The sequence below is a fragment of the Bombina bombina genome, chromosome 2, assembly GCF_027579735.1.
Source record: "Bombina bombina isolate aBomBom1 chromosome 2, aBomBom1.pri, whole genome shotgun sequence".
Lineage (NCBI taxonomy): Eukaryota > Metazoa > Chordata > Amphibia > Anura > Bombinatoridae > Bombina > Bombina bombina.
The window spans coordinates 892,958,321-892,985,766 of NC_069500.1; the positions used below are offsets into that span (position 1 = coordinate 892,958,321).

A 27,446-nucleotide genomic window follows, 5' to 3' on the forward strand; every position below is an offset into this window, starting at 1 on the left:
ATGTAAAAATAGCCTTGGTCCCAAACGGACAGAAAATGGAAAAGTGCTGTGGTCATTAAGGGGTTAATATATATTTTTCTTTAAATAAAGGGAGCTCAAATTCAGTCATCAAGGCATGCAAATGGACCAGAATTCCAGGAACCATCTACTGAAACAACATGTGAACTTTAATTAAGCCACACCTACAAAGAGAATAATATATTTGGGCACATTGATGTTAAAGTAATTTGGATGTAACCAAAACTAAATCAACTTTCTTTTTCAGTTTAATTCAAACCAGAATGACAAGAGGGAAAAAATAGATCCTGTCGTATATTGCACAAGAAATATGATGTAGTCTGGTACATATCAAACATAATCCTGTCATAACAAAAATATAGATATATGTGGACTAATGCACAGGCCCAGCCTAATAAAAAGTACAGAGACATAAAACAAATCAATATTGTAAATCTAAACATGTCAGAAATCATAATATAGTTGCATTTAAATCCCCCCCAAAAAATAGGAGGAACATGGTAGTCAAGATTAAACTTAAACTTAAATGGGAAAAGATAAAATCGAGAAAGAGAGCAATTTGAGAACTTTTTTTTTTTTCCAAATTGTAGGCTCTAACTGAATCCTGAAAGTGTATGCCCCCTTTAAACAAAAAACTATAGACGTGGATAATCAGCAATAATTTTATGCCCCTAACAGATATTACTTAAGACACAACACCACACCATTTGGAGATATACAAGCAGTGACCTCTTCTAGCTAGATCTTTCAAGTTACCCCTAAAGGGATCAAACATTTTTTACAATCCCAAATTGTGATTTCATTGCAGCTTATTTAGTGTTCCGTTTAAAAGTTGATTGACAGCCTTTAGCAACCATATCCGTCTTAACAGATTTTTTTATTTAAAGGCTCTGTAGTTGATATAACTTATGCTTATCCTCTTGAAATCCAGTAGATGATATCTTATAAGTGCAATGCAAGTCAAGCATGATGGTTATAAAACATTGATTACTAATGCATTCTTGGTACCTCGTTTTGGAAAGGGGAAAAAAAAAAAAAAAAGAAGTTATCTACATGTGACATTTCATAAGTGCAAATAAAGCACTGAATAAAGAAATCCTGCTTGATGAATCAGAGTGTCAATGAAATAGAAAAGTGAATCAGTTTGTTGTCGTCTGTAACATGTGGTTTTCCCCTACAATTATCTTGCTGTAGTTCTTCTGTTGCTCTTCTCTGTAAGAGTCTTTCACTCTGTCTCTTTTCAGGCCTCCGTCCCTGCAGAATAAAATATGTGAGATAAAGAAAGAGACCATTTAAAACTTATCTTCTAGCAAGAGATTAATGTTTAATAAGTGTGTTATATTGCTGCAAAAATAATTGTACTCCCATTGCACTGCATTGAATAGTTAACAAAAAAAAAAATCTATAGTTTTTAAAGATGAACACTATACTTGTTCATGTGTTCAATAAACAAACTTTGTATTGTCACACTTGTATAGTTTTGTTTTTATCCACTAATACAGCTGTAGGGGTTGTTCCTATCAGGCAATGACAATAAATAATGCAACATGCACTTCCTGCCGGTTTCAATTAAAATGTAAGCAATGTTTGCTTAACCTTTTTATTTGCCAAAAATAATAATACATGTACTGTAATGTTTATATGCATGACAGCAAAATGTTACCTTCTAGGTCCACATCTTTTTCTTTTTTTAAAGCTGCTTTAAGCATTCTTCAAACTGTTTTCCCCCCCCATACAAGTAAACATTTAACTCCTTAGTCAATACATACGGTAAGAATTTAGGAGTATAACTTTCATGATTCAGATAAAGCATATACATTTTAGACAACTTTCCCAATTTAATTTTCTATTATCCTATTTGCTTCATTCTCTTGGCAGACTTTGTTGAAAATTATATATAGGTAGAGTCAAGAGCAGCAATGCACTACTGGGAGCTAGCTGCTGATTGGTGGCTACACATATATGCCTCAGCCAAAGTATTCAACTCCTTGAACAACAGTTACCAAGAGACTGAAGCAAATTTGATTAGACACGTACATTTGAAAGTTATTTTAAATTGAATGATCTGGCTCATTGTTTTTGTCCCTTTAAGTAATCCCCAGCAATCACTTTAAGAACCTATTTGCTCAAAGCGTTTCTTTATACTTCACTAGCAAAACTAATTATCTCATCGAAATTTGTTTTCTTTGAAAATAGTTTCTACTATTTAAGGTTTCAAATTTTACATGTTTCCTATTTTGAAGGTAATGCAAGATAGCAAAACTAAATTCAATTGATGATTATAAGAGACTTCATAAGAAGGAACATTGGAATATTAAATGCAACAATGATCATCAGAATGAAAACATTTAGGGACAAATTACGAGTGACACACTCGAAAAGGGGTTTATCACAGCGGTTTGCACGCAGGTGTAGCGCTTGTATTGCAAGTTGAAAGTAAACACGATCGCTTCAGCGCAATTTAAGTTAACATTGAAGTTATATTGTAGTTTTGCCATCTAACCATAACTTTTGTTCAGCAGTGCTGTTACCGATTCTAAATCGGTAGCATTTAAAGGGAGAGTAAAGTGTGTTCAGCTAACCTCCAGTAGTGCATTTTTGCTCCCTCAACAAAGGATACTAAGAGAATGAAGCAAAACTGTTTACAAAAAGTAAAATGGAAGGTTGTTTAAAACTGTAAGCTCTATCTAAATTATGAAAGAAATGTTTGGATTTTCATGTCACTCTAACTGGGTCGTTTGGACTTCACTGCAAAAGAAGCAACCCTCCGGACGGGATTTTTGTTGACATTTTATCTTAATATTGACGGTTTAGCTAGAAATCTTCTGAAATGAATCTTCTTTATGATGGCACATTTGTTAAAAATGATAGCCTTTGTCTTCTTTATTATTTATTACAATTTGACTATAAAAACTGCAACATCCCCCCACCTTTTGTCATCTGTAATAGTATAAACAAAAGTATGTTTGAAAGATAGTTTCCATTAAAGCTTTGTTTAAAGTGAAGGTAAACTTTGATGAATGAAAGCCCGTTTTTTTAAAATACTATTAAAAACAGGGGCACTTTCATTCATCAAAGTTTAGAAGGCAGCCATTTTGATTAAAAACTTACCTTTGTTTTTTTCACAGCCAGAGCAGCTTCCCCCACCCGGATATCCTCTCTTCACATGTCATCAATGTCTAATCCAGCTTCCTCCAATCATGGCATGGCCTCAGTCAATGACTACCCTGGGGGGAAAGCCATGATTGGAGGAAGCTGGATTAGTCATTGATGACGTGTGAAGAGAGGATCTCCGTGTGGGGGAAGCTGCTCTGGCTGTGCAAAGAAGAGATGTAAGTTTTTAATCAAAATGGCTGCTTTGTAAGCTTTGATGAATGAAAGTGCCCCTGTTTTTAATAGTATTAAAAAAAAAAAAAAAAAAAAAGGGCTTTCATTCATCAAAGTTTACCTTCACTTTAAGATAACTGACGTCCTAAAATGTAGTCTAAATAAGATGAACAACTCCTATTCCAAATCCAAAATTTATAAATTTATTCCATGGATTAAAGGAATAGAAAAGTCAAAATAAAATTTGCCTGATTCAGAGAGTGTGTTATTTTAAGACCCTTAAATTCACTTTTATTTTCAAATTGCTCTCTTGATATACATTGCTGAAAAATAAAATTGTGCATATCCTACATTAGTGGGAGCTAGCTGTTGATTGGTTCCTACACATTTGTCTTTTGTGATAGGCTGACTAGATGTATTCAGGTAGATGTCAGTAGTGCTTTGCTGCTTCTTCAGCAAAGGATATCAAGGGAATGAAGCAGATTTTATAACGGAAGTAAATTTGAAAGTTGCTTAAAATTGTGTGGTCTATCTGAATCATGAAAGGAAATAAAACTGGTTCCATGTCCTTTTAAATGAAATTCAATTTTCATATATTCACAGTCACAAAATATTCTTGCTAAACAATAGTTTTGTTTACCAGGGAAGTTCAACCAATCCTCCTTGTTTGGCGATAGCAGATTTGACTCTGTTGGCAAACTGAACAGCACTCTCTCCTTCCTGCAACACACCAAATGGATCATCAGGTTTTGCAATACGTTGTACATTTAGTCATTATATTATAAACAAACTGGAGGCAACCAGAGGAAAATACAAATGAGCAAAAGAAAAATGAAATAAGGGTTTTATTTTTTTATTAAAATTGCACAATAAAAGGGGAGGCCAAGAAATAACAGTGTATGTAGATTACCTGTCGTGTCATTGGTGGCAGGTACCACACGTTGCACTTGAGGGCCCAGCTTGTCATCATACGTAGAAGGTAGCTGACCATACTGTTTTTACTGCTATTCCAGAAGGCATCACCAAACTGAGGATCATACTGCAGTACAAAAAAAACACCACTAAAAACAGTGCAGTCTTACAGGGAGCATGACACTTTGTAAAACAGTTGTTGCGGGTAAAGTCAGATATTGGGTAATCCTAGGTTAAGCCGGGTAAAACGGCCATTACCCAAGTGGCTGTGGGTAAAGCCCGATGTAAGATCATAAATTCCCTCAGGCATCAAAACATATATACGATGCACTGTAATTCCCCCATCTTCACTCTCTGTTTTGCCTCCGCCTGTGGGGGGTTCAAGGGGGGCAAAACTAGACCTCATTGCCCAAGGTTCACTTAGGGTGGATGCCAGAGGACCGGAGGCACCTTCCTTGAACCCCCAGGTGGAGGCAAAAGAAATAGCATAGATGGGGGAATTACAGTAGATCAGGCTTTACCCACAGACGCTTGGGTAATGTCAGTTTTTACCCAGGTAATCCTAGGATTACCCGGACTTCTTACTTTACCCACAACACAGTAATATAAAAAGTTTAAATCATGTAGAGCAAAAAAAAAAAAAAAAACAGTAAAAAAAACAAACCTTTAGCTATAATTTTTTATTATCCCTATAATTTGATCTAATTGGTTTTATCAGAGAAGAGAAGATAATGCAAAAACAATTAAAGGGACAGTCAAGTCCAAAAAAAACTTTCATTTTTCAAATAGGGCATGTAATTTTAAACAACTTTCCAATTAACTTTTATCAACAATTTTGCTGTGTTCTCTTGATATTCTAGTTGAAAGCAAACCTAAGAAGGCTCATATGATAATTTTTAAGCCCTTGAAGGCCGCCTCTATTTATTTACTTTTCACAGCAGGGGAGAGCAAGCTCATGTAGGCCATATAGATAGCATTGTGATCACGCCCGTGGCTAGTGGCAGACACTGTACTAATTGGCTAAAATGCAACTATATGCAAAATAACTAAAAGTCATGTGATTAGGGGCGGTCAGAAGATGCTTAGATACAAGTTAGTCACAGAAGTAAAAAGTGTATTAATATAACAGTGTTAGTTTTGCAAAAAACTGGGGAATGGGTAATAAAGGGATTATCTATCTTTATAAACAACAAAAATTCTGGTGTTGACTGTCCCTTTAAGTAAAAAGTTGCCTACTGCAGTAACAAATCAGGTTTGACAAATAAGCTGTTGTGGGAGTTTGGCCATTGAAAAAATACTGCAGCGAACAAGTATTAAAGGGACAGTCAAGTCCAAAAAAAATGTCATGATTCAAATAGGGCATGTAATATTAAACAACTTTCCAATTTACTTTTATCACCAATTTTGCTTTGTTCTCTTTGTATTCTTAGTTGAAACCTAGGAGGTTCATATGCCAATTTCTTGAAGGCCGCCTCTAATCTAAATGCATTTTGACCACTAGAGGGCATTAGTTCATGTGTTTCATATAGATAACATTGAGCTCATGCACGTGAATTTACCGAGGAGTGAGCACTGATTGGCATAAATGCAAGTCTGTCAAAAGAACTGAAATAAGGGGGCAGTTTGCAGAGGCTTAGATACAAGATAATTACAATTACATTATTATAACTGTGTTGGCTATGCAAAACTGGGGAATGGGTAATTAAGGGCTTATCTATCCTTTAAAACAAAAATTCTTGCCTTTAAATGTATTCAGAAAGATTTTGGATTAGATTATTTATTGCAAGACTACATAAATGTTGTGTAATTACAAGGTGTTTATGTCTTTTTAAGTCATAATGTAATGAGCAAAAAAATTGCTATGAAATGTTTGTGTGTGCCAGGAAAGTGAGTGTTTTGGTAGTTCAGGTTTCGTTTAAAAGACCATAAAATATACTAACATTACAGAGTCATCAAATGCCTAATAAAAAGACAGTGTAATAATATTTGCTTTGAACTTCAAAGGATTAGTAGATTTTCTTCTGACAAATTTCAAATTTACTTACATTTTTCCTGACTCCTGTATCATGTGACAGCCATCAACCAATCACAAAATGCAAATACATATACACTGAACTCTTGCACATGCTCAGTAGAAGCAGGTGCGTCAGAAATTGCATATTTTAAAACATTGTGCACATTTTTGATAAAGGAAATAAATTGTAATGTTTTTTTTTTAATTGCATGCTCTGTATGAATCATGAAAGTTGTTGTGTATTTATATTTGTACTCACAAATGCTAACTTTTTTATGGGTCAATGATTTCATAATACGTAAAAATTTCTTCCTGGTATTTGTTATACCTACTAACCTATTCAAATAATTTTCCCCAAGTAACTGAAAAAAGATGAAAAAAATCATCCTTTGTAAATCAGAATAAAATAAAATTGAGCAGCTCGATTATATATGCAGACAAATAACACTTTTCCCATGTAAGTTCTCAATACACAGGGTCAGATTACAAGTGGAGCGCTAATTAACGCTCCCGCTCAAGCGTGAATTGCACTAGAAGTAAGCTTTTTGCGCGTGTCGAGTTGCTGTTGTATTATGTGTTTAAAGTAAACTGTTTTCGCTCACAAGCTTACCAGCCGTGCGCAAAAAGCTAAAGTTATAATATTGCGTGCGCATTCACGTATTTCCCATAGAAGTCAATGGAGACAAGAAAGTGGGGAAAACAATCTAAGACCCCACTCTCGCGCAAACCCAATATGAAAATATCAATATTTCACAATCCAATGTTCTTCACATACAAGAATATGTTCTATTTATTCTTAAATAAATATTTCTACATACAGTATATCTGATGTTTTATTTGTGCAATATATATCTATATATGGATTATATATAGACATAGATATATACAGATATATATAGGAATATCTATTTATAAATACATAGAACATATTCTGCTATGTGCAGAACATTGGAATGTGAAATATTTAAAGTAAACACATAGATAAAACCTTTATTAAATATGAATATTGCATATTAAAATGCAAAGGGCTCCAATGCACACACACACACATATATATATATATATATATATATATATATATATACACATACATACATACACACACATATATATATATATATACACACATACATACAGTACATACATATATATACATATATACACACACACACACACACACACACGTATGTATGTGTTTCTATATGTATACATATGTATTTATGCATTTAAAAACACATATTTACTTATATAGACATATAAATATACATACATATACATCTTTAGACATGTATATGTATGTATCTCAATGTTAAAGTCATTTGCCTGCCTTTTTATTTCTAATACCTGAGACCTCATATCTTTGAGCCTTTATATTTTGAATATTTTGTGTGTTTTTATGAGTGTAACTATACTTTTTAATGTATTTGTGATGTGTTTTGTGCAACTTTTTTGTCTTGCAAATCAGTTAACCAGAGCTCTGAAGTCGCGGTAATCATTCTAGCATAAATCACGAATGAGCTCAAGCGATTGCGTTCACTTTCAACTTGCAATACCAGGGGTAAACCCCATGAGCACAATGGAAATAAACCCCTTATCACTCACGCACAAAAGTTTGTGCTCCATTTGTAATCTGGCCCACAGTGTTTCCTTTGAAGGGATTATGGGTAAGAACATGCAAAAGAGTTACACAACAATTTACATTTTTGCTTCTAAATCAATTTTAAAACACACTCCCTTTATGCCAGTTGATATAAATTTACCACCCAAACATGCTCCAAATGCAGGGACTTCAACAGTGGCACTCAGAACACAATTCCCTACTGCTATATTAGCAACATTTGTGTGCAAATACATTTGCAATAACCTTTCAAAGGCAGTTAAAATATATTGCAAACACAGTCCAAAGAATTCAGCAGCACTCACCACTATGCAGAAAATTCCATTTTTTATTGGGATATTCAAAGCAGAAAAGACAACGTTTCGGACCTCTAGTCCTTAGTCATGTTAGTACATAAATGCAGGTAACACACCTTAATATAGGGATGGGGGTTAAAAAACCACACCTACTTAATTAACAATTCACCTGTGAATACATACACATTTTTCTACAGTGTTACTTGTCCTAGAGGAGGATGCGCCATCTAGTGATAGATATATAATAATACATGTTAAAAAAATAACTATTACATATTTTTGAAAAAATAGCAACAATTACAGAGTATTAGATACAGAGACTAATCCTATTGAAATATTTACAGAAAAACAGATAAATCATATTCTTTATTCATACCAACAGGTGCCATGGTTTCCAATTTATTAATCCAGAATACTTCCTTCTGTTTTAAAAAAAGCTCTCTATTACCACCCCTTCTGGGTGAACTAATCTGGTCAATTATTTGAAACCTAAGTTGACATACCCTGTGTCCTGCCTGAACAAAGTGTTCTGCTACTGGATTTTTTATTTTGCCATTTCTGATATCAGATTTGTGTTCACATATCCTATCACGGACCATCCTAGTGGTCTCTCCGATGTAGCTCCGCCCACATGGGCATTTAATCATATAAATGGAAAATGTAGTTTTACATGTAAAAAAAACCCTGATGTTATATTTCTTGCCTGTACGTGGATGATAGAAAAATTTACCCTTCACCATACTATTACAACTAGCGCAGCCTAAACACGGGTAACATCCCATATTTTTATCTGTAATATAGCTCTGCACTTTAGTTTTAGAAGTACCTATATCGGCCTTAATTAGCCTATCTCTAAGATTCTTACTTCTCTTATAGGCCGGCATAAATCCTGACTGAAACTCAGTTACATGAGGGTTACATTGGCTCAATATGTGCCAGTGTCTCCTAAGAATAGAATAAATGTTACTGCTTAATGAGTTAAACTTAGTAACAAAAACAACACGGTTTTGCTTCATCTTAACTTTAGGTTTTGTTGTCTCAAGCAAGCTGTTACGTGACACTGTTGCCACTTCTTCAATTTCTTTGTTAACTAAATCAGTAGGGTAACCCCTCACCTTAAATTTGTCACCCATCTGGTTCAACCTCTGTCTAACCAATTTGTCCTCTGACACAATTCTTCTTGCTCTCAAGAGTTGACTCCGAGGTAAAGACCTTTTAAGGGATTCTGGGTGAAAGCTATCAACGTGGACTTTCTTTTTGCCCTTTTTCCAAATGTGATTTTTTTTAGATAAAGAAAGATTTATTAAAATTTTTTAGAACATTGAAATTAAAATCTATGTTTTCCAATGATGGTTACGGCGATAAATCTGATAATGCTGTAGTAAATTCGAGTGAGTTACACCTTAAAAATCTTGGTCTTAAGGTTAAAAGTAAATATATGCCAGCAAATTATGATAGTAGTATTGACATCTTTTCAAAACTGGTATTAGATGATGTGAAAAATCTACAACATAAGGTACTAAAAAAGACAAAGGTTAATAAATATGTAGCCCCTCAGGGTCAGAATAAGGGTCATTTGGATAATAGGTCTATAGAAGCTTTAAAATCTTTACAAATGAACAAAAATGTCATTTTGAAATCTGCAGATAAGGGCGGAGCAACAGTTCTTCTTGATAAAGATTACAATGTGAAAGAAATCAAGTCCCAATTATCTGATAACGAGGTTTACCAATGTTTACCATATAATCCTATTTTTAATATCGAAAAGGAAATCAATCAAAAGGTTTTATTTGCCTTCAAAAATGGCATCATTGGTAAAAAGGAAATTATGTTCCTATCTCGTGAACATGCACAAACACCAGTACTATATACCTTACCTAAGGTCCATAAAAATTTACAGGCCCCCCCAGGGCGACCTATTATTTCCAGCATGAATTCAGTGTGTTCTAATATCTCTATCTATCTCGATCACATTTTAAGACCTTTTGTAGAACTATCTAGCTCTTATATTAAAGATACCAGTAATTTTTTGGTTAAATTAAATGATTTAAATATTGCAACTGAGAAAAGTATCTTATATACTCTAGATGTATCAAGTCTATACACCTCTATAACACATGCATCTGGCATAGGAGCAGTAAAAAAAGTTTTGCAACAATACAGCACGTTTAATAGTTGTCAAATTGATTTTGTTCTGGAACTTCTTGAAATTGTGCTTAGGTGTAATTATTTTCTTTTTCAAGATGAATTTTATATTCAGAGACAGGGTACGGCCATGGGATCCAATGTCGCCCCAACATACGCAAATATATTTATGAACATCTTTGAGGAGAGATTTGTCTTTGAGAACAATCTCTTCATTCTATGTGGCGCCACCTGGTGGCGCTACATAGATGATATATTTGGAGTGTGGTTGGGCGACATTGGATCCCTATGGGAGTTTGTCAATCAGCTGAATAGTGCAACTACACATATTAAGTTTACACTAAAGCACAGTGAGGAAAGTATTGAATTTCTTGACACCAAAGTCTACAAATTAGGCAATAGTTTTGGAACAGATCTGTTTACTAAGTCTACTGACAAAAACAGCCTGCTTCACTTTGATAGCTTTCACCCAGAATCCCTTAAAAGGTCTTTACCTCGGAGTCAACTCTTGAGAGTAAGAAGAATTGTGTCAGGGGACAAATTGGTTAGACAGAGGTTGAACCAGATGGGTGACAAATTTAAGGTGAGGGGTTACCCTACTGATTTAGTTAACAAAGAAATTGAAGAAGTGGCAACAGTGTCACGTAACAGCTTGCTTGAAACAACGAAACCTAAAGTTAAGATGAAGCAAAACCGTGTTGTTTTTGTTACTAAGTTTAACTCATTAAGCAGTAACATTAATTCTATTCTTAGGAGACACTGGCACATATTGAGCCAATGTAACCCTCATGTAACTGAGTTTCAGTCAGGATTTATGCCGGCCTATAAGAGAAGTAAGAATCTTAGAGATAGGCTAATTAAGGCCGATATAGGTACTTCTAAAACTAAAGTGCAGAGCTATATTACAGATAAAAATATGGGATGTTACCCGTGTTTAGGCTGCGCTAGTTGTAATAGTATGGTGAAGAGTAAATTTTTCTATCATCCACGTACAGGCAAGAAATATAACATCAGGGGTTTTTTTACATGTAAAACTACATTTGCCATTTATATGATTAAATGCCCATGTGGGCGGAGCTACATCGGAGAGACCACTAGGATGGTCCGTGATAGGATATGTGAACACAAATCTGATATCAGAAATGGCAAAATAAAAAATCCAGTAGCAGAACACTTTGTTCAGGCAGGACACAGGGTATGTCAACTTAGGTTTCAAATAATTGACCAGATTAGTTCACCCAGAAGGGGTGGTAATAGAGAGCTTTTTTTAAAACAGAAGGAAGTATTCTGGATTAATAAATTGGAAACCATGGCACCTGTTGTTAGGAATAAAGAATATGATTTATCTGTTTTTCTGTAAATATTTCAATAGGATTAGTCTCTGTATCTAATACTCTGTAATTGTTGCTATTTTTTCAACAATATGTAATAGTTATTTTTTTAACATGTATTATTATATATCTATCACTAGATGGCGCATCCTCCTCTAGGACAAGTAACACTGTAGAAAAATGTGTATGTATTCACAGGTGAATTGTTAATTAAGTAGGTGTGGTTTTTTAACCCCCATCCCTATATTAAGGTGTGTTACCTGCATTTATGTACTGACATGACTAAGGACTAGAGGTCCGAAACGTTGTCTTTTCTGCTTTGAATATCCCAATAAAAAAATTGAATTTTCTGCATAGTGGTTTGTGCTGCTGAATTCTTTGGACTGTGTTACTACTTTAAGGGTTTCGTGTGGTACCCTTACAGCTTGCACCACCTTGTTATCTAAGTGCTGTACCGCTTGGACTGTAAAATATATTGCAAAAACGGACTCTTAAAAACACTCTGGCCTAGATTTAGAGTTTGGCGTTAGCCGTCAAAACCAGCGTTAGAGGCTCCTAACGCTGGTTTTGGGCTACCGCCGGTATTTAGAGTCAGTCAGGAAAGGGTCTAACGCTCACTTTGCAGCCGCGACTTTTCCATACCGCAGATCCCCCTACGCCATTTGCGTATCCTATCTTTTCAATGGGATCTTTCTAACGCCGGTATTTAGAGTCGTGGCTGAAGTGAGCGTTAGAACTCTAACGACAAGACTCCAGCCGCAGCAAAAAGTCAGGAGTTAAAAGCTTTCTGGGCTAACGCCGGTTCATAAAGCTCTTAACTACTGTGCTCTAAAGTACACTAACACCCATAAACTACCTATGTACCCCTAAACCGAGGTCCCCCCACATCGCCGCCACTCTATTAAAAAATTTGAACCCCTAATCTGCCGACCGCACACCGCCGCCACCTACGTTATCCCTATGTACCCCTAATCTGCTGCCCCTAATACCACCGGCACCTACATAATATTTATTAACCCCTAATCTGCCGCCCCTAACGTCGCCTCCACCTGCCTACACTTATTAACCCCTAATCTGCCGACCGGACCTCACCGCTACTATAATAAATGTATTAACCCTCTAATCCGCCTCACTCCCGCCTCAATAACCCTATAATAAATAGTATTAACCCCTAATCTTCCCTCCCTAACATCGCCGACACCTAACTTCAAGCATTAACCCCTAATCTGCCGACCGGACCTCACCGCTACTCTAATACATTTTTTAACCCCTAAAGCTAAGTCTAACCCTAACCCTAACACCCCCCTAAATTAAATATAATTTAAATCTAACGAAATAAATTAACTCTTATTAAATAAATTAATCCTATTTAAAGCTAAATACTTACCTGTAAAATAAACCCTAATATAGCTACAATATAAATTATAATTATATTGTAGCTATTTTAGGATTAATATTTATTTTACAGGCAACTTTTTATTTATTTTAACCCGGTACAATAGCTATTAAATAGTTAATAACTATTTAATAGCTACCTAGTTAAAATAATTACAAAATTACCTGTAAAATAAATCCTAACCTAAGTTACAATTAAACCTAACACTACACTATCAATAAATAAATTAAATAAAATACCTACAATTATCTACAATTAAACCTAACACTACACTATCAATAAATTAATTAAATACAATACCTACAAATAAATACAATGAAATAAACTAACTAAAGTACAAAAAATAAAAAAGAACTAAGTTACAAAAAATAAAAAAATATTTACAAACATTAGAAAAATATTACAACAATTTTAAACTAATTACACCTACTCTCAAAGAAAAAAAAATGCCCTACCCTATTCTAAAATTAAAATAGAAAAGCTCTTTTACCTTACCAGCCCTGAAAAGGGCCCTTTGCGGGGCATGCCCCAAAGAATTCAGCTCTTTTGCCTGTAAAAAAAAACATACAATACCCCCCCAACATTACAACCCACCACCCACATACCCCTAATCTAACCCAAACCCCCCTTAAATAAACCTAACACTAAGCCCCTGAAGATCTCCCTACCTTGTCTTCACCACGCCGGGTTCACCGATCGGTCCAGAAGAGCCTCCGATGTCTTCATCCAAGCCCAAGCGGGGGGCTGAAGAGGTCCATGATCCGACTGAAGTCTTCTATCAAGCGGCATCTTCAATCTTCTTTCTTCCGGATCCATGTTCATCCCGCCGACGCGGAACATCCATCTTCACCGACGACTTCCCGACGAATGACGGTTCCTTTAAGGGACGTCATCCAAGATGGCGTCCCTCGAATTCCGATTGGCTGATAGGATTCTATCAGCCAATCGGAATTAAGGTAGGAAAATTCTGATTGGCTGATGGAATCAGCCAATCAGATTTAAGTTCAATCCGATTGGCTGATCCAATCAGCCAATCAGATTGAGCTTGCATTCTATTGGCTGTTCCGATCAGAATCCTATCAGCCAATCGGAATTCGAGGGACGCCATCTTGGATGACGTCCCTTAAAGGAACCGTCATTCGTCGGGAAGTCGTCGGTGAAGATGGATGTTCCGCGTCGGCGGGATGAACATGGATCCGGAAGAAAGAAGATTGAAGATGCCGCTTGATAGAAGACTTCAGTCGGATCATGGACCTCTTCAGCTCACGCTTGGATGAAGACTTCAGCCGGATCATGGACATCTTCAGCCCCCCGCTTAGGCTTGGATCAAGACATCGGAGGCTCTTCTGGACCGATCGGTGAACCCGGCGTGGTGAAGACAAGGTAGGGAGATCTTCAGGGGCTTAGTGTTAGGTTTATTTAAGGGGGGTTTGGGTTAGATTAGGGGTATGTGGGTGGTGGGTTGTAATGTTGGGGGGGGTATTGTATGGGGTTTTTTTACAGGCAAAAGAGCTGAATTCTTTGGGGCATGCCCCGCAAAGGGCCCTTTTCAGGGCTGGTAAGGTAAAAGAGATTTTCTATTTTAATTTTAGAATAGGGTAGGGCATTTTTTTATTTTGGGGGTCTTTGTTATTTTATTAGGGGGCTTAGAGTAGGTGTAATTAGTTTAAAATTGTTGTAATATTTTTCTAATGTTTGTAAATAATTTTTTATTTTTTGTAACTTAGTTCTTTTTTAATTTTTTGTACTTTAGTTAGTTTATTTCATTGTATTTATTTGTAGGTATTGTATTTAATTAATTTATTGATAGTGTAGTGTTAGGTTTAATTGTATTTATTTGTAGGTATTGTATTTAATTAATTTATTGATAGTGTAGTGTTAGGTTTAATTGTAGATAATTGTAGGTATTTTATTTAATTTATTTATTGATAGTGTAGTGTTAGGTTTAATTGTAACTTAGGTTAGGATTTATTGTACCTGGTTAAAATAAATACAAAGTTGCCTGTAAAATAAATATTAATCCTAAAATAGCTACAATATAATTATAATTTATATTGTATCTATATTAGGGTTTATTTTACAGGTAAGTATTTAGCTTTAAATAGGAATAATTTATTTAATAAGAGTTAATTTATTTCGTTAGATTTAAATTATATTTAAGTTAGGGGGGTGTTAGTGTTAGGTTTAGACTTAGCTTTAGGGGTTAATGCATTTATTATAGTAGCGGTGAGGTCCGGTCGGCAGATTAGGGGTTAATTATTGTAGGTAGGTGGAGGCGACATTGGGGGCGGCAGATTAGGGGTTAATAAATATAATATAGGGGTCGGCGGTGTTAGGGGCAGCAGATTAGGGGTACATAGGTATAATGTAGGTTGCGGCGGTGTACAGAGCGGCAGATTAGGGGTTAAAAAAAATATGCAGGTGTCAGCGATAGCGGGGGCGGCATATTAGGGGTTAATAAGTGTAATGCTAGGGGTGTTTAGACTCGGGGTACATGTTAGAGTGTTAGGTGCAGACTTAGGAAGTGTTTCCCCATAGGAAACAATGGGGCTGCGTTATGAGCTTAACGCTGCTTTTTTACAGGTGTTAGGTTTTTTTTCAGCTCAAACTGCCCCATTGTTTCCTATGGGGGAATCATGCACGAGCACGTTTTTGAAGCTGGCCGCGTCCGTAAGCACCGCTGGTATTGAGAGTTACAGTGGCGGTAAATTATGCTATACGCTCCCTTTTTGCAGCCTAACGCAGCCATTCTGCGAACTCTAAATACCAGCGGTATTTAAAAGGTGCGGGGGAAAAAAAGCATGCGTTAGCTACGCGGGTCGTTACCGACAAAACTCTAAATCTAGGCGTCAGAGTTCCATATTCCCTTTTGAAAAAGAAAAATTAACATTCCTTTTAAAAGGGACAGTACAGTCAAAATGCAACTTTCATGAGGATGCAGTTTTAAAGGGACAGTCAACACCTGATTTTTTGTTGTTTAAAAAGATAGATAATCCCTTAATTACCAATTCCCCAGTTTTGCATAACCAACACAGTTAAAATTAAACACATTTTACCTCTGTAATTACCTTGTATCTAAGCCTCAGCAGACTGCCCCCTTATTTCAGTTCTTTTGACAGACTTGAAGTTTAGCCAATCAGAGCTGTCTCCATGGTAAATTCACTTGCATGAGCTCAATGTTATCTATATGAAACACATGAACTAATGCCCTCTAGTGGTGAAAAACTATCAAAATGCATTTGGATTAGAGGTGGCCTTCAAGGTCTAAGCAATTAGCATATGAACCGCCTAAGTTTAGCTTTCAACTAATAATACCAAGAAAACAAAGCAAAATTGGTTATAACAGTAAATTGGAAAGTTGTTTAAAATTACATGCCCTATCTGAATCATGAAAGTTTTTTTTGGACTTGACTGTCCCTTTAAACAAATTTCTAGTTTACCTTTACCTATTTTGCTTTGTTCTTTTGCTATCCTTTTTTTTTAGCATACCTAGGTAGGCTCAAGAGCAACAATGCACTACTAGGACATAGCTGCTGATTGGTGGCTGTGCATAAATGCATCTTGTCATTTGCTCACCTGATGTATTTAGCTGGGTCCCAACAGTACATTTACTGCTCCTTCAACAAAAGGATACCAAGAAGCAAAATTTTGAAAGAGAAGGATATTGGAATGTTGTTTAAAATTGTAAGCACTATCTGAATAACCATAGAAAAAAATGGTTTTTTTGTCCATTTAAAGGGACATGAAACATTTGTTTATTTCATCATTCTGATACAGCAAACAACTTTCTAATTTACTTCTATTTTCAAATTTTCTTAATTCTCTAGGTATCTGTTGTATAAAATCGACAGGTAAGCTCAGGAGCGCGCACGTGTCTACAGCACTATATGGCAGCAGTTTTGCAAGAATGTTATACATTTCGAAGATCACTAGAGGGCAGCACTATTTCCTGCTATTGAGTGCGCCAGACACACACTACTTACCTAGTAGTGAAAACTTTATAAAAATTGCATGCTCTGTCTGAATCATGAAAGAAACATTTTGGGTTTCGGGTCCCTTTTTAAAGGGACACTGAACCCAAAATTTTTTCTTTTGTGATTCAGATAGAGCATGCAATTTTAAGCAACTTTCTAATTTACTCCTATTATCAAATTTTTCTTTGTTCTATTGCTATATTTATTGGAAAAAGAAGGCATCTAAGCTAAGGAGCCAGACAGTTTTTGGTTCAAACACTGGACAGCACTTGTTTATTGGTCGGTGAATTTATCCACCAATCAGCAACAACAACCCAGGCATCTAAACTTGCATTGTTACTTTTCAAATAAAGATACCAAGAGAATAAATAAAATGTGATAATAGGAGTAAATTAGTAAAATTGCATGCTCTATCTGAATCACGCAAGAAAAAAAATGTGGGTTCAGTGTCCCTTTAAACGTGCTACATTCAAAAAGATAGAAAAAGTGAACACATGGCAGCCTTAAGTTACCAGCACCCTCCAAAACTCTCTCACAAGGGGATCATTTAATTTACCCATAAACCTTTTCATTATAAAAATTATTTTTTTCCCCTAATTTTCCTGTAATTTTTATCTTAAACATAGTTTTTCCACTGCCCTCAAAGAGCCTGAAATGCACTGTGCAGCATGAACTCCACATGCAGCACAGTGATTACTTGATTTGTACAGACGCACGTTTCGTAACTGGGCACAGAAAAGAAAAGAAGATGAACAATCTAGGGGACTTCTCAAGGGCTACTGTATAATACACATTTTGGTAACAAAACAGTTTAAAATGCTTTTAAAATATTTATTTTGCACACAGATAATTTAAAATGTGCTGACTAATTTCTGATGCATTTATTAAAATATTACTTTAATGTCCTTTGAACCTCTCACATTGCTGTATCACTTCACTAGCTGCACATTTCTTAAAGGGACATTGTTTTTTCTTTCATGATTCGGATAGAGCATAGCATTTTAAACAATTTTTCAGTTTACTTCTAATCTCATTTGCTTTGTTTTCTTTGTATCCTTTCTTGAAAGGCATACCTAGGTAGGCTTAGAAGCTGGGGGCTAGCTGATCATTGGTGGCTGTACATATATGCCTCTTGTCATTGGCTTAAAAATGTGCTCAGCTAGCGACCAGTAGTGCATTGCTGCTCATTCAATAAAGGATCCTAAGAGAATGAAGTTAATTGATAATAGAACTACTGGAAAATTATTTAAAAATCTATACTCTATCTAAATCATAAATGTAGTTTCAAGCACTAAAAGATGGTTTGTGTACAGCACACGTCTTACTGATCTAAACTGACTAAAGAAGCCATTTTTATTTTAACTAAAATACTGAACAGCTACAAATAGCATGTATGTCCCTTTATGTAGTAACTTAGGTTCCTTTAAAAAAATAACAGCAAGTATACACACTATTATTTTTTTAGCAGATCTCCGTTAAGTTTTATTTTGTGCATTCACTTTAGCAACTACCAACAAACCATATAGTAACAAAGTAGATGAGGTTGAAAAAAAAAAAAGAAGTCCATCAAGTTCAACCTATACAAATCTTAATATACTTACAAAAAAAAAAGCTCCAATTGAGCTTAAATTAATCCCATTAAAAAGGTGACCCAATTTAACACCAGCAATCATGTCCCTGGATTCTGGTTTCTAACCAGAAATGTATCTAATCCATTTTGTAATGCATCTAAGGTATTGGCACTTACTACCTCCTTAGGTAATGAGTTCCACAATTTGATTGCTCTTACAGTAAAAAAAAAAAAGTTTACGTTGCAGGAGATTAAATCTCCAAGGTAAATGAAGGAGGGGCTTTTATAAATATTATTTAATTACATATTTAAAGCAGGCATTTACTTTAAAACAGTTACAAAATCTAATAATAGTGTAATTAATACTAAAAAATATACATATTAGTTTGAATTATTTGGTGCAGAGAACCTTGGCTGAAACTTTAAGTGAATACAAGAAAATCCATTTTAAGCAATGCAGTTTAATGATATTGATTTAAACTGCACTTCTATACATTACCTTTATTGCCACTGGGTAAATGGTCCCTCCTATCTCAAAACTTCCCTTTTTGAACATCATTACAGATGTGTTGTTAATACAGGTTCCTGTACAAATACAATATATATATATATATATATATATGGTTAAATATGAAGCATTTGTTCAAGACACGTTAATGGGAAATAATGAATAATTAATTTGTACTCTTGCATTAAGCCAGCAGTCTTTAAACCTAATACCAAAAAAATAAATAAAAATACAAGTTTAGAAATCCTATTTTTTTTTCTGCAGCACATACAGTACAAGGCTCAAAAAACGATTAGGTTTGCCAATGTATTTCCCTCTGGCTGGGCAAACCAATATCTGGAGAATAGTAGTCAGTACTTTCTAGGCAACATGAATAAAAAACAAAAAAACAAAAAAACTGTTATACCAATAAGCATTACAAGCTTCTGATAAATAATACAATTAATGGTTTTGTCTCTGCAGAACATTAAAAAGGGACAGTAAAGTCCCAATTAAACTTTCATGATTCATAGGGCATGCAATTTTAAACAACTTTCCAATTTACTTTTATCATCAAATTTGCTTTGTTCTCTTGGTATTTTTAGTTGAAATCTAAACCTAGGTAGGCTCATATGCTAATTTCTAAGCCCTTGAAGGCCCCCTCTTTTCTAAATGCATTTGACAGTTTTTTCACAGCTAGAGGGCATTAGTTTGTGTGCCATATAGATAATATTGTGCTCACGCCCGTGTAGTTATTTAAGAGTCAGCACTAATTGCCTGAAATGCAAGTTGTCAAAAGATCTTAGATAAGGGGGAAGACTGCAGAAGCTTAGATACAAGGTAATCAGTTCACCAAGGTAAAAAGTGTATTAATATAACAATGTTGGTTATGCAAAACTGGGAAATGGGTAATAAAGGGATTATCTATCTTTTTAAACAATAAAAATTTTGATGTTTACTGTCCCTTTAAATGCAGTAGAATTCAATAATGAAAAAGTGAATATTAAAAATGCAATGCAATAGCAGCTAACAAATTTCAACATTTTCTTTCATTTGCTGGTTGCTGTATCATGTGACAGTCATCAACCAATCACAGGCACGTATAGGTAAACATTGTGAACTCTTGCAATGCTTAATAGTAGCTGGTGCCTTTAAAAAGACTGTTGACAATTTGATAATAGAAATTGGAAAGTCTCTTGAAACTGGATGTTCTATCTGAATCATGAAAGTTTAATTTTGACTTTAGTGTCCCATTAAGTAGCAGAAAGTTGAATATTAACTATTATAGGTCTAGAAATCTTCAACACAAATGAATGAAATAATGAAAATCAACCAACACATCACTGATGGACGCGATGTATATCTAGTCCTGAAGGCCAGGTTCCACCCAAAAAACATTAACAAAAACACACAAAAAAAAAAGGGAGCAGCAGTATTATACACAGTTTTAAAATGTTAAAAATATTTCTGCACAGTAGTAGTATAAAGTACAATATAATAGTAACTGGCACTCAAAAATAAAAATATATTTAACTGAAGAAAAATGTTAGTGCTGCCTATGGAATAAATTAGAGACTTTTTTATTAAGCTAATTTCAGTATTAGTAATGTTTACCATTTGTTCTCACCAATAAACCTTACATTTCTGTACAGTTCATGTTGTTGTGTTTTTTGTCAATCCTGGAAATAATATGGAAAACATCAAAGAAAGAGGGGCACTGCTCAGCTAATGCCAAAAAAATATTTTAGTAATAAAAAACAAAGACTAAACCATGAAAAAAAATCATAAGAAGTGTAAATAGACGGATTGTTCGACGCATTTCGGTTACAATAATGTAATCATAGATATTAACTGCACATGTGATACCAGCCTGACACACACATAAAACAACCACTACTTGGATACTCTGTGGGGTGATGAAATACTTTTAATATCATGTCTACACTTTATTATATTTACACATATAAGTGAGTATGTTCTAGTTTATGATTTATTTCTATTATTTTGTAAACAATTAACTTGTTAAGTGTTGCGTTAAATTTTTTGTTATCGTTTGGCTTTAGTGATGGAAGGAATTTTATAAAATGGTAACCAAAACGCGTGAGATGGTCAAATTTCTCTCTTTGTTAATAGCATTGATTGTGGGATGCGACCTTTTATTTCTTTAACATATTAGTTTACAAACTGAGATTTGGTCCATATAGCACCTCATTACTTTAGCTCTGAATACATATTTTGTTTGGCATCAGAGGCTGACCCAGGCTATCAGGGAAGTCCAAAATAAGACATGGTTAGCTATACTCAAGCCATGAGACCTACAATTTACCAGTGAGGCAGACATCATCTGAAGATTGATCTGGAAATGATTTGTGGAAAAGTGGTTGCACAAGCACAAATTAGTTGGTGAATTCATCTGGTGGTGAGCAATGCACTGTTACTATCACTGTCATTTATATAAAATTCAGATCACAGTTTTACATCACATGTGACTACCAAAGAAATACTTTTTTGTTATGGAAAAGGCAAAGCTCTGTGAAAGAACAGATCCCTTCTATCTGCCAGATAAATTAAAAATAAAATAAAACTAACTTCAGGAAACTCCCATATTTATGAAAAATAGGAAAACAGTCAAATATACAAATATACAAAATAATCTCTTATTTAACAACTACTTTAAAGACAAAATAAAATAGTGTTTTATAATACACTTTCAAAAACAACCCATTAAAATGTTAACTGAAAATGAAGCTTTTAAAGGTTAGAAAAAAAAATGTTTAAAGGGCTAGAATACCCAAATGTTTAAACACTTGAAAGTGATGCAGTATAGCTGTAAAAAGCTGACTAGAAAATATCACCCGAACAGCTCTATGTAAAAAAGAAAGATATTTTACCTCAAAAGTTTCTCAGTAGCCACATCCCATTGTAAAGGACTTCTAAGCAACAACTCAGTATGTCTGTCCGACAGCGGAAGAAGCGAGCTTACGTGCACTCTCATCTTATTTCCCTATTCAGTTTAAGAAAGTTTACAATGAAATCTCATGAGAGTTAAGTCAAATCTCATGAGACCACAGTAAAAGAGTTCATGACCTCAGCACTGTTGATGCTGATTGGCTGCTGTTCATTTCTTCATTTTTTTTATTTATTTTTTTACCTGCAGCTGAGCAGCAGTTGAGTATAACTTTTTACACAGAACTTACTCTGCTGAGCTGAGGAAATTGTGAGGTAAAATATCTTCCTTTTTTACATAGAGATGCTCAGGTGATATTTTCCAGTCAGCTTTTTACAGTTATACTGCATCAGTTTCAAGTGATTTAGCATATGAGTATTATGTCCCTTTAAATACCAGACATTCTCAGTTATTCAATAGTCATTATGATCTATTTTAAATTCAAATAAAGGACCATGCAAACAAAAGTACATATTGCAAATAGGAAAACACATTTAGGGCTGTAAGTATTAAGAAAAAAAAAGCAAGTGTAGTAGATAAGGTTTTAAATGATAAGTCTAAATGTGTGTGAGAGAGAAAGAGAGAGAGAGAGAGTGAGAGAGAAAGAGAATGAGAGAGAGAGTGAGAGTGAAAGAGAGTGAGAGCGAAAGAGAGTGAGAGCGAAAGAGAGTGAGAGAGAAAGAGTGAGAGAGAAAGAGTGAGAGAGCATGATATTTTATCATATTTTATTTTATTTTTTTCAATTTACTTCTTTTATCAGTTTTGCTTAGTTATCTTTGAATCATTTGTTAAAGAGTAATCCTAGGTGAGCTCAGGAGCGTGCACATGTCTTTAGCCATCTTGTAGCTGTGTTTGCAACATTTATTATAGCAATGGAATACATAGGTGCAAATACTGCTACCATAGACTGCTACATGTTCTCCCATCAGCCTACCTTGGTTTACTCTTCAACATAAAATACCAAGAGAACAAAGCAATTGTCTTGTTTAGAGTTGTATGCTCTATCTGAATCATGAATGTTTAAGTTTGACTTTACTGTCACTTTAAAGGGACAGTATACTGTAAAATGGTTTTCCCTTAATGTGTTGCAAACCAGTTGCAGAGCATAAAAAGTATGAGAAATTGCTTTTTAAGGCTCATTTGTGTCGGGTTGAGCTTATAGGTATAATCAGATCTCATTATTTTATCACATTGTGCACATATGCCTGCTTCTTTATCTTATATCTGTCCATAAACCAATCACCAATACTTGGAGAGAACAATGGAAAATAAACATTTTATTACCTTATCTCTTCTATACCCCAATGGGAGAGTAAATTTCTTCTACTGGGTGTGCTTACACAGTTAATCTATAGCTTGGCCTTGAGGCCAAAAAACTTTCAGGATGGGTGGGGATACCACCGGCTAAATAAACTATTTCATATGCCAATATAAGGGTAAAGGAGCTGCTTATAAACAATTTAATACACTCCAGCAGGTAAAGTGGATCATTGGGAACAAACTAAAGGGGAGAAAATTTTGAGTAAACTGCCCCTTTAAGTAAGATCTTCAGACCGAAGGTTGAACTTACAATGGAATATCAAAATATGGGCAATAATTCTGTAAAGAGAAACAGGAGTTAAAGGAGAACAGAACAAAAAACACAATGCTCTCTATTTAGGGTTGACATCTATTATATATCAGGGGGGAAAAAAACACCTCAAATGTAACTTTACCAAGGATGACAATAAAACAGCTGATAAAGCAAAATAATATAAAAAGAGAAAAAAAAGAATAGTGTATTTGATACCATAGTGTGTGTGTGGTATATATCAGCTTTTATATTGAAGAATAACTTTTGAAAGTGTATTATTTGCCAAATAAACTAATGCACAGCTTTATTGGCATATCCAATGACCACTCAAAGTATTGCAAAAAAAGAAAGAAAATCTCCTTACCTTCTGGGAAAATTAAAATTGGCAGTTTTGTTTTATCTGAAACATGCTCCGTAAGCCTATAAAAAAGGGGAAAACATTTATTTAGTGCTCACATGCAGGTGAAACTCGAAAAATTAGAATATCGTGCAAAAGTTAATTTATTTCACTAATGCAACTTAAAACGTGAAACTAATATATGAGATAGACTCATTACATGCAACGCAAGATAGTTCAAGCCGTGATTTGTCATAATTGTGATGATTATGGCTTACAGCTCATGAAAACCCCAAATCCACAATCTCAGAAAATTAGAATATTACATGCAATCAATAAAACAAGGATTGTACATAGAACAATATCGGACCTCTGAAAAGTATAAGCATGCATACTATATGCACTCAGTACTTAGTTTGGGCCCCTTTTGCAGCAATTACTGCCTCAATGCAGCGTGGCATGGAAGCTATCAGTCTGTGGCACTGCTGAGGTGTTGTGGAAGACCAGGATGCTTCAATAGCGGCCTTCAACTCTTCTGCATTGTTCGATCTCATGTCTCATCTTTCTCTTGGTAATGTCCCATAGATTCTCTATGGGGTTCAGGTCAGGCAAGTTTGCTGGCCAATCAACAACAGTAATCCCAGGGTCATTAAACCAGGTTTTGGTGCTTTTGGCAGTGTGGGCAGGTGCCAAGTCCTGCTGGAAAATGAAGACAGCATCCCCATAGAGCTCGTCTGCAGAAGGAAGCATGAAGTGCTTCAAAATCTCCTGGTAGTCGGCTGCGTTGACCCTGGACTTAATGAAGCACAGTGGACCAACACCAGCAGATGACATGGCTCCCCAAATCAACACAGACTGTGGAAACTTCACACTGGACTTCAAGCATCTTGCAGTGTGTGCCTCTCTATTCTTCCTCCATACCCTGGGTCCTTGGTTTCCAAATGAGATGCAAAATTTGCTCTCATAAGAAAAGAGGACTTTGGACCATTGAGCAACAGACCAGGTCTGTTTTTCTTTAGCCCAGGTAAGACGCTTCTGACGTTGTTTGTTCAGGAGTGGCTTGACAAGAGGAATACGACATTTGAAGCCCATGTCCAGGATCCGTCTGTGTGTGGTGGCTCTTGATGCACTGACTCCAGCCTCAGTCCACTCCTTGTGAAAGTCCCCAACACTTTTAAATGGCCTTTTCCTGACAATCCTCTCCAGGCTGCGGTCATCCCTGCTGCTTGTGCACCTTTTTCTTCCACACTTTCCCTTTCCACATAACTTTCTATTAATGTGCTTTGATACAGCACTTTGGGAGCATCCAATTTCTTTTGCAATTACCTTTTAAAGCTGTCCCTCCTTATGGAGGGTGTCAATGATAGTTTTCTGCACAACTGTCAGGTCAGCAGTCTTTCCCATGATTGTGATTTCTACTGAACCAGACTGAGAGACCATTTAAAGGCTCAGGAACCCTTTGCAGGTGTTATGGCTTAATTAGCTGATTAGAGTGGGACACTTTGAGCTTAGAATATTGCACCTTTTCACAATATTCTAATTTTCTGAGATTGTGGATTTGGGGTTTTCATGAGCTGTAAGCCATAATCATCATAATTATGACAAATCACGGCTTGAACTATCTTGCTTTGCATGTAATGAGTCTCTCTCATATATTAGTTTCACCTTTTAAGTTGCATTAGTGAAATAAATGAACTTTTGCACAATATTCTAATTTTTCGAGTTTCACCTGTACACAAATTGGCCAGCTTTTGCGGTTTAAAAACTGCATAATAATGTCCCAGGTTACTTTAACAAACAGTCATCATTGCTATATGTAAAACGCTTTAAACCGCTTCATTATTTTATTTTATAATTCACTGGACAGAACAAAAATATAAAATGCTGTTCTACCTTTTTGTCACTAGATGGCGATCACGCATTTCATTTTGGTTAATAATATAATGTAGGTGTCAGCGATAGCGGGGGCGGCAGATTAGGGGTTAATAAGTGTAAGATTAGGGGTGTTTAGACTCGGGGTTCATGTTAGGGTGTTAGGTGTAGACTTAGAAAGTGTTTCCCCATAGGAAACAATGGGGCTGCGTTAGGAGCTGAACGCTGCTTTTTTGCAGGTGTTAGGTTTTTTTTCAGCCAGCTCAGCCCCATTGAATCCTATGGGGAAATCGTGCACAGGCACGTTTTTCCAGCTTACTGCTACCGTTGGCAACGCTGGTATTGAGAGTTGAAGGGAAGCTAAATTTGGCTCAACGCTCCCTTTTTTGAGGCTAACGCAGCCATTCAGACAACTCGTAATACCAGTGTTGGCTTAAGGGTGCCCTGGAAAAAAAAGGAGCGTTAGCACCGCGGGTCTTTACCGACAAAACTCGTAATCTAGGCGTATGTTTATCTTTGAATGGCTAGTTGAAAATTAAGATGATTGAAGGTCAAACGCCACAATAGGCACAAGGCTGGGCTTCAACACAGAACCTTCTACTGTCAAAGATGCAAAGCTAACCACCAAGCCACAACCACCAAACTGGAAAGTGATCAGAGACAGAGCTAGCACCAATGGTTTTTCAAAATTTGGAACATTAATTAGTAAAAATAGAGATCATTTGGCTAAATGTAAAATGTTGCTTGAAAAAAGCTGGATTCAAGCTCTCAAATATCTGCTTTCCACTAAGTCACAATGCTCTGCCAAGCGGAGGACTGACAGGGTCATTACCTATTCTTTCTCCAGTTTAGGGGCTGATTTATCAAGGGCCGCTTGCCGCAAACATAGGTTAAGAAGCAGCGGTCTCGGCGGACTAGTTAAGGAGCAGCGGTCTTAAGAAGAATATGATCGGGTTGATTGTCACCCCCTGCTAGTGGCCGATTGGCCGTGATTCTGCATGGGGCTGCATTGCACAAGTAGTTCACCAGAACTGTTTGTGCATTGTTAAATGCCGACTGTGTATACTGTCGGCATTCAGCGATGTCTGGCGGACATGATCCACTACAGCGGATCATGTCTGCCAGACATTGATAAATCGTCCCCTTAGAGTTGTCTGTGGGTTTGTCTCGTATTCATGGATTTGTGACGATAGCAAGGACAGCCTTTGGCCCTAGGAAGTAATGCAGTTAAATAAGCAGTCAGGTTGTTGTGCATTGGCTTAGACCTTGTCCTAGAAAAAAAAAATATTAGTTCAAATCAGCAGATTTTTTATGAGAAATAGTCAAACTAATCTAAATAGATTCTAAAAGAAAGTAAGTAAACATATACATAAAAGGGAGTCATTTGTTGCGAATCTTTATACTTGGATTTTGCAACGGCGTTTGATACAGTTTCACATGAGAGATTAATACACAAAATGAAGGGTCTGTGAATAGCTGAAAATGTTATCTCATGAATAAATATCTGGATAAAAGACAGGGAGCATTGAGTAGTAGTAAAAAGATCATACTCAGATTGTAAATTAATCAGTGGAGTCCCCCAGGAATCAGTATTCTACCCCTGTTCTTTTTAATATTTTTATTAAGGAT

General features: G+C 35.6%; 1 protein-coding gene across 1 annotated transcript; it reads right to left on the bottom strand.

Moving 5' to 3' along the window:
- Positions 1–666: 666 nt before the first annotated feature.
- On the bottom strand, positions 667–25,873 carry LOC128647357 (glycerol-3-phosphate acyltransferase 3-like; the record flags this gene model as incomplete). The annotated part of the gene is made up of 6 exons (XM_053700142.1): positions 667–1,272; positions 3,986–4,065; positions 4,256–4,384; positions 19,101–19,186; positions 23,973–24,028; positions 25,839–25,873. Coding segments are annotated over 6 exons (501 nt in total), but the record flags the coding sequence as incomplete, so codon positions are not given.
- Between the last annotated feature and the right edge of the window lie 1,573 nt (positions 25,874–27,446).